The following is a 9,658-nucleotide window of genomic DNA, read 5'->3' on the forward strand; positions in this document are numbered from 1 at the left end:
AAAATATTTTAAAGAAAAAGGAGATGAAATCATATGCCAGTATATGAAAATAAATTAATTCAGGTATCGAGCTAATCAAGCCATCTCTAATAATAACTTTATTGTATTAATCGAGTCTTTTTTCAAGTTGCGCTTGAAGCCAAGTCCCCAACCAGAGCAAATTAATCCAATCAAACTTTGCAACAATAATACTATAACCTCGGTTGAGTAGAGTTGGTCAAGCCGAGCTCTTATCATCTTCTTTAACGTTTGTTTTTGTGTATGCAATTGCACATTTAAAGAAACTAAATGTGATTTAAATATATAAATCTTATTGTTTAGGTTATAAATTAAATTATAACAGAGTAATAAATTGAATCGAAGACTTGAACTTCATTAATGCTTTAAATTATCAAATTAAAATTCCATCACTGTTCTCATTAAAATGTTCATTTTTAACAAACAGGAAGGACCAAAACTGCTCAAAGAATATTTTTAAGGGACTATTTTTATTAGGGATTTTCTCAAAATGAAAACACATCTCCCCAATTTAGTGCATATGGGCAAAGCTATAATCAGCATTCAGGATAGTCAATCGAACACCTTTTTTTCAAAATTTTTGCCAGCAATGTATACATATAAATTTGTTAGTTTTTAGCATATGGTATAAAATTCAAAAAACCTAGACAACTAGTTGCAATTCCATGATATGATTATCTTTGACCGTTCCACAATTGTGAAGTCAAAGATGTGGGGGTGGGGGTGCAACGCCCATATTGAAGCTAGATAACTTTTGACTTCTCCACAAATTTTCTATTCATTTAGGGTATGTTGAAAATGTTTTTCTATAAAACAAATTTTGGAAAATAAGTTATTTTTGTTTTTACTAATTTTGTAGTGTTCGATAAGCAATCAAGAAAGTCTATTATGATCTATATCTAATCTTGCAAAATGCTCTAAGAATGGGAGGGTGGGGAGTGTAGTTTAAGGGGTGAAGGGGATGGTCAAAAAGGAAGGGGAGGAGACAATGACTTAAGCCACACTCTTACTATTAGGATGGTCGAGGCTCGACCTTTATCATACCTGAGATGAGTTTTTATATTTGTAGTATTTTAACTTATAAATGATAGCTTAATAGACTTATAACAGGTGAAGGAAGGGAGGAGACAATGACTTAAGCCGCTCTCTTACTATTAAGATGGTTGGGGCTCGATCTTACCCTACATGAGATAATATTTTATATTTATAGTATTTCAACTCATAAATGATAGTTTAAGAGACTTATAGGTGTCTCCTTGCGGAAGCAACTTAATGTTCGGTAGAAATTATCACAAAGCGAAGGAATTTTTTTTATTTTCACAACCTTGACATCCTCTATGAATAGGTAATGTAAGTTCCACTTAATTATTTCTCTAGCCAAATTACATATGTTCATTTTAGTGGATCTAAGCCGCACTCTTACTATTACGGTGCGGCTCAAATTTTGAGACGACTTTCTACCTTTACGATATTTTAATTAACAATCATTATTATTAGTTTATACTTTTCTCCATAAAAATTCACTAGATAATATTTGGACATCACCATTTAATTTGTATCTATCTTGTACTTTTTTGTGTATAAATATTCACTTCGAAACAACTTTAGATACGTGTCTGAAGTTATTAGGCTTAACAAAAGTCAACTTCAAATATAAAGATGACTAACATTTTGGCAAAAATAGTTGTATATAGTTCTTCATATAAAAATGCTTAAATTTCAACCATATAAAACTTCTGTCATTTTATCTAACAAGCTTAACTTTAAACATGCAACTGAAATAAATAGACTTGAAATTTTTCCCACACTACAAATATGGCCTAATTAATGATTGATGGTCCCAAAATTAGGTATATTTACAATACTTCAGCTGACTTTTTTCTTTCAGAAGTAGATCTGCAACAATTACGACTCAAATCTCCTTGGCTTCCTAAAGCTTGATATCCTCTATAAATAGGTAGTTATAAGTTCCACTTTTTGCATTTATCACTTTCCTTAGCATTTTTCTTTGATTTCTCTTTTCATCATTCAATAACTAAAGAATGTCTTCATGTGGGGATCATATAGTAATATGGTTTATTTTGATTATTTCAATGTTTATCATGTTTTCAATGGTAAAAGGGAAACCACAAGTGCCATGTTACTTCATATTTGGAGATTCAATAGTTGATAATGGGAATAACAATAACCTTATAACAACAGCCAAGGCCAATTATTTTCCTTATGGAATTGATTTCCCCACTGGTCCACAAAATGGAAGATTCACCAATGGCCGCAACAAAGCTGACTTTATAGGTATATTTTCTTTGGCAATTTTTTATTTTCTTCAACAACAACATATTTAGTGTAATTCAATAAGTGAAGTTTGAGAAGGATAGGATGTATGAATATCTTACTCTTTTCATTATGGAGTACGGTCTAAACAGAGGTTGTTTTCAATAGACCCCAGCTCAAGAATTTTGTTGATGGTGTTCAAAATTTACTACATATATAAACTCCCACACAAGGCTACCTTTTTTCCAAAGCTCCACAAGACCACCTACCACTTCTTGTTAACCATCTTCGTATCATTTTTTCTTCTACTGAGTATCTTATCCCTCAATCAACAAACAAGTTGGTCTTATTGGGAAAACATAATTATATTGATATAAAGTAATATTTGACTTATAAATAGAGAGATTTCCTCCGTCCCAACATCATCTCCCAAAATAATCACTCTTTTTATATATTTAGAAATGATTTAGCTTTACAATTCTTATCTTCCTCTTAATTAATGAGATGAATTGTATCCACATAACTGTTTATTGCTAGTTTTAGACCATAGTTTCTAAAAAAACTTTCTTTATTTCTTGAATTCTATACCGAGTCAAATCAATGATACATTAAATGGAATAGAGGCAAGGGCGGAGCTACATTGGTTGAAGGTTGGTCAATTGGATACCTATTGTTGAAATTTTTACTATGTATATATACCAATCAATTATTAAGTTCTATACATGTGTATCAACTCTATTTTAAACGCCCTTTAGTGAAATTCTTGACTTTGTTACTGGACAGAAAAAAAATTATGATGAATCTTTATCGGCTATAGTACCGCCCCTTGACTAACCGCTTTTTTCTTCCGTTCAGCTGAACTCATAGGATTCAATAGTTCCATTCCGCCATATGCAACTGCAAGAGGCAATGAAATACTTAGAGGAGTCAATTATGGATCAGGAATTGCTGGAATTCGCGATGAGACGGGTTATCGATGGGTAAAAAACTCGTTTAATTTGACTTATATACCTAATATATATTTTCAACGAATGAGATTCAGATTTTACATGTGTAATACATGTTGATTCCTTCTATTCTCCCTTCATATATGTCGTCTTGGCCTTGCATAGTAGTAAACATTCATAATAAAAGCATAATTTATTGTATGTTCTTGAATCAACACACTCTTTAAATTTTACATTTTTTTTATAACATACGAGAAATGCAAGGTTCAAATTTCAGGTATGATATTTTTCGATTTTTGTAATCTCGTCCTCAACATCTTGACTCTGTCACTACCTATACTATTAATGTTCTACTTATTTCAATTTGGAATACCATACTATTACCATTTTCACATCAATTTATATCCCTTTAGTCGAAAATTTACAGATAAAAGATTTTTTTTTTTGTATATGTATTTTGATCTTCATAAAAATTCTGACTCCGTCACTATTTATGTTACAGGGTGATAGGATCAGCATGAATAGGCAACTGTTGAACCATCAAGTCACAATTCTAAAAATCACTTCCATACTTGGAAATGTTGCTGCAACTAGAAGTCTATTAAACAAATGCCTATACACTGTTGATATGGGCAACAATGATTATCTCAACAATTATTTAGAGCCAAGATTTTACCCATCAAGTCAATTGTTCAGCCCAGATAGGTTTGCAACCATCCTTGTTCAACAATTTGAAGGACAACTAAGGGTAACTTTTACTACTAATTAATTACTACATTTTATTTTTAGAGCTAGCAAAATTAGACCATGAAAATATGATTCGCATTATCCATTGAAGTTTGGGTAGTTGGCTAGGGGCATATGTCTGATATCTGCATTGGAGCCCGACAAAATTTGAATTCACACCGAGAAGTCTCACATTAGGATAAAACGCTCCCTAACAAAGGTGACTCCATATCTATGGAGACTCGAAGACCTCTAATTAAAGATGAAGCATTTACCACTCCACCACGACCCTTGTTGATGCTAGGAGCTTATTTTCATAATTGGTCAATTTGGATAGACTCAGGAATTAAATTATTACTCAATGACCTTGGAAATTGATGGTCTTGAGAACTTTTGAACCGGGCTTGCTATGTGAGCAAAACCTTCATGATTAAAAATCAAAATTTGTTGGATTTGAAGTTTTGTTCACAATGCAAGCACGGTTGAAAATTCAAGATCGACCAGCCAAATCCAAAGTCATTCTTGTAGATCATTTGGCATAATCAAATTTATCCATCTAAAAGGAGAACTTGTCAAAATATTTTTAATTTTCTATTTTGTTTTATATGTTCTATAGAAATAATGAAGAAAAAAAGTTTTATTAGTTATGTTTCATAATTAAACCAAAAATATATATTAAAACTTGGCTAGATTGGATGTATTGGGCTATAACTCAATATTTAGGTAAAGAAAAATAATCACCTAACACGAAACTCAAGATATCATCATGGAGTTCAACTAGTGAAATTTTAAACTCCACTAATGCAATGTCTCGAGAATTTGAAACTCCATGATAATTATTATTTTTCAATTATAGAAGATGAAAAATGGTTATTCGTGAATTTTATCAAATATTTAGCTCATTTTTATTTTGATTCAATTCAAATAACCGTTGAATGGATTATTATTGATTCAGTCCATTTTGATCGGTATATTTTCTTTTTGGGTATATCTTTTTTCAGAGTTTGCATGGCTATGGAGCAAGGAAGGTGGCAGTATCAAATATTGGTCTATTAGGTTGTTTGCCAGAGGAGATCAGAACATTTGGAAGAAATGCATCTGGATGTGTTGATTTCATTAATAATTATGTCCAACTCTTTAATCAGAAATTAAAGGTTCTAATTGATGATTTGAACACTAATCTTCCAAATGCAAGGTTTATTATTTTAAATCAGACTAGCATTTCAACAGGGGGTCCACCCACTGGTAGGTTAAAATATTCTTTCACTCTTCATTTATTATAATATTATTTATTTGATAATTACTTATTCGTATTGGATATTTAATTTTTTAAACTAACTCAATTTGCTATAATTTAAGTGATTTGATAATGAAATATTCATGAATTAATCATAGTTAAGTGTATGCGCAATTAATATGCATGTCATGTATCTATTTATTTGCTATAAACATTTGACGTGATAAATATTTATCGTCAAAATCACAAGTTTCGAGAAAAAAATCCTTTTAAGATTGTGTCAAGTTAAACAACATTGCATAAATCAGAAAGTAGGGATTAGTTCTCTTTCTGTTTCAATGTTTGTGTGTTACTACTTCCTTTTTTAAATCCAACATTACACATGTCAACGGGTTGGTAGAAATCAAATATGGGTTCCTCAAAACTTAGTAAGTTTTAATTAAATAGTTTATTTGTATTAAAGAAATTTAGAAAATATTTACACCTATTATATTCAGAATTCCATTATTAGAACTTGAAATCATTTAGAAACCATAAAATTGAAATCTTGAATTCGCTTCTAAATTATACTTTTCTTTCTTTTAAAATTACAAAATTTAAAAATTAATAACTTTATTTAAACTCCATACTCAATCAAATTAAGACACATAAAATAAAATGGAGATAACAATTAATATGATAAAAATAAAGAAATGGACAAGGTTGGATGAATTGTAGGACTGTAAACAAATATTAATCTTCTTTTTTCTTCTAGTAGGGGTAGGTTTAACAATGCTTAGTCCCAGCCTAACCAGCCCAACCCTACCCTACTAGGCATAAATTATTTTATTTAAAAGAGGAAAAAATAATTTTGAAACTTATGTTTTTAAAACATGTCATAATATTTGTGCATTTATAGGTCAATCACTGAACGCTAAAAGTCCAAATTCGAACGCTATAGATCAATAATTGCTGGAAAAAATCTGTTTATAACCGGTCGATAGCTAAAGCATGGTTGTTAAAAGTTAATGCCTAGATTTCAACTTGATCATTAAAGATCCTTTAGCGAAAACAAAAAAACTTGGTTATCAATTCTTTTTAATCGAGCTATAGGTCAATCATCGGACGCTAAAAGTCTAAATGCAGTTGCTATAATAACGATCGAAAAAAATTCGTGATCATCACCAGTAGGTTGCTAAAAGTCTGTTTGTCAAAAATTAACGACTGAATTTTAATCCGATTGTTAAAGATCCTTTATTGACGACAAAAAATTAGGTTATTATCATTCTTTTTAATCTGGCTATAGCCTATAGGTCAATCACCGGACGCTAAAAGTCCAAATGCGGTTGCTATAATAACGATTGAAAAAAAATCCATGATCATCACCAGTCAGTGGCTAAAATCCTGTCTATCAAAAGTTGACGGCTGAATTTCAATTCGATTGTTAAAAGATCTTTACTGATAACAAACCCAATTTTTTCGATTCGGCGGTTTGATCTCAAGTTATCATTCTTTTTCGAACGGATTACGTTATCATATAAATTGGAACAGAGAGAGTTGTTTTTTTCGATAATCTAATATCATGTATTTTTGTTTGTATTAATTTCAGGTTTTACAGTTTTTGACTCACCATGCTGCATAATATCAAACACAACAGCCAAAGGACAATGCAGTCTTGATGGACAAATTCCATGCAGTAACAGGAATCAATATGTGTTCTTTGATAATTTTCATCCAACAGAAGCTGCATATATGGCCATTGCTAGAAGATCATACAATGCTCTTCTACCGTCCGATTCGTCTCCAACGGACATTAGGGGTCTGGTACATACCTAACAAAGTCAAATTTCTCTATAACAAAGAAAAAAATAAAACTTGATCACTATAGTGATATGTTGTTATAAAAGGTATTATTGTAATATTAATAATTCCTCTACAACAAGACTTGTTTAGTTACATAAATAAAAATTGCCTACTGGTATTTATGTAGTTGTGGGGAAAATTTGACACAAAATGAGGAAATTTAATGATATAAATTTTGTAGATTTTACTTAAATCCCATAGTGAAAAAGCCTAATTACAACTTATCCCGACATTTTTTAAAATTACCCGAATTCTCTATTTTTGAGCAGTTTTCTGATATAAGAGTTGCGTCTGATACATCGCGATTTGATACATAATAATTAATGTTGTTGAGTTTTTTTTATGAAAAGGTAACGTAAATCAAGTTAAGTTTTCTTCTTTCAATCAATTACTTAGTTAAATAAGGGAATTAACCCAAACAAAGCGTAACAGTTATGAGGAATTTGAAAAATTCAAAAAGCAGAGCATATGATCCTAACAAACTTCAAACCAAAATTCGAAATTCATCAAGCTATTCGAGATGAATATCTCAATTTTACTGAGACATTCTGGAGTTTGGCAATCCGAGGTGAGTTATGAACGATACAAAGTGATGGAATCGTAATGGACAACAATATATCTTTCGTGAATCTAAAATCAGAAATTGCTGCTGAATTGACCATCGATGAATCAGTGAAAAATATTAAAATTCGATACATCATTCAAGGTAACTCATCACTAATGATTATTCGTAATGATAATGGTGTTAATCTTTACATAGAGTTGAAGAAGAACTAGCTTGGTTTCGTAATGTATCTCCTGTGCATAACAACAATCACATAGAAAGAGATGTGAGATACAAGCATTCGACTCTAGATCTGGAGCAATTATTTATGTCGAAGCAAACAAGAATGATTCACAAATTCTTGGTTTAGAAGAATCTTATAATGCTGCAACCTGTTTTATACCGAAATTGGATGTGACGAACTACATAATTGATACAATTGGTGTGGAACTGAAGGAGAAGCAATTGCATAAGGACAAACAAACACTAGTTACTGTAATGGCCAAATACAAAATTGATAATGGATTCAATTTCAAAGTTAAAAGATCTGAAAGTAAAAAGTATGGGCATTTGAAGTTATTTTGCTATGTGTATGGTATTGAATGAGTTCTGACATATACAGATACATAGTGTGTAGATATATATATATATATATATATATATATATATATATATATATATATATATATATTGAGTTTGATAAAGTGAGTAAATTGTTTAATAACTATCTGATACATATAGTTATAAGTTTTGTTTATAGAAAGTGAGTGGAAATCTGATCCTTGATACATTACTAAACATTAAATTTCAATCGTTAATTAACACTATGTATATTTCAGGTCGTATCAGGTTCATTTAGTTTTTTTTTGAATTTTTTATTAATGATACATCATAATATTATGTATCTAATAAAGTTAAATAAGGTTCCCTAACATGCTGTTGATTTTGGAAATTTAATTTTTATTTTATAGTCATGATACATACTAATTATTATGTATCAGGTACAACTGAAAAATATTTTACTGACAATATTTACTTTTATTTGGTCATGTTACATATGAATCTCTGTGTATCTGATGCATGTTAATATTTTTTCCTAAAAATATGCAGTTATGTGTTAATTTGCTATTCAGACAACTGTTGGTGGAGAATGAAAGCATCGTTTAGAAAAAACTCCAATATATTCAAAGTGATATATTTCAATAGTGAACATTCATGTCCCTTAAGAGATAGAATTTTCAACAAAGTTCATGCTACAAAGGCTTTTGTTAGTGTATTCACTGCACCTAAATTGGTTAATCATAAGATAATTCACACTTCTAATGATATACAGGAGGATATTAAAGCAGCCTATGAGGTTGATATTACCTATTAACCAGCATGGTGTGCAAAAGAACATGCTTTGGAGATGTTAAGGAGAAAACCTGTTGATGGATATAGACAGCTGCCTGTATACATACATATGCTAAAAATCGTATATCCAAATTCGTACATAACTATGCACAAGTCATGAACTGATGAGTTCATATATCTATTCATAGCGTTGTGGCCATTGATGAGGGATTTTCAGTTTTGTAGACCTATAGTTGTTGTTGACGGTGGTCATCTTGATGGACCTTATATAGGATATTTGTATCAGCTAGCACACTTGATGGGGAAGGTATTACTTTTTGTAACTGTTGTGTATTGAATAGCAATGGATCATTTCATTTGACACATTTGTTGTGAATCTGATGAAGTCTAATAACTATTTTATGGCTGAGAATAATTTTTTAGGTTGCATATTGCCATTGGCATATGGTGTTATTGATACAGAAAATAATTCATTGTGGTCATGGTTTTTCCAGCACTTCAAAGATGCATTTGGTGAGAGGGACAATATGTGTGTTGTATCAGTTAGGAATGAAAGCATAATGAAGAGTGTAAGTATTGTATTTTCCAATGTCCCTCACTTTGCATGCATATAACATATATGGAAAAATGTGTGTACTAACTAGAGGAGGAGCAAAACTATGCTAAGTGACCTCTTCTACTCGATGGCCAAGGCATACCGAAAAGATGAATTTGAAA

The 9,658-nt window shown here is 30.8% G+C and overlaps 1 protein-coding gene across 1 annotated transcript; it reads left to right on the forward strand.

The window, feature by feature from the left end:
* Positions 1-2,013: 2,013 nt before the first annotated feature.
* On the forward strand, positions 2,014-7,206 carry LOC129876794 (GDSL esterase/lipase At1g29670-like). Its single transcript, XM_055952287.1, has 5 exons — positions 2,014-2,313; positions 3,148-3,272; positions 3,742-3,987; positions 4,967-5,210; positions 6,791-7,206. Exons 1-5 carry the CDS (start codon positions 2,061-2,063, stop codon positions 7,015-7,017), a joined length of 1,095 nt encoding a protein of 364 aa, XP_055808262.1. The 5' UTR covers positions 2,014-2,060; the 3' UTR covers positions 7,018-7,206.
* Positions 7,207-9,658: the final 2,452 nt, after the last annotated feature.

This window comes from Solanum dulcamara, chromosome 12 (genome assembly GCF_947179165.1).
Source record: "Solanum dulcamara chromosome 12, daSolDulc1.2, whole genome shotgun sequence".
Taxonomy (NCBI): Eukaryota; Viridiplantae; Streptophyta; class Magnoliopsida; order Solanales; family Solanaceae; genus Solanum; species Solanum dulcamara.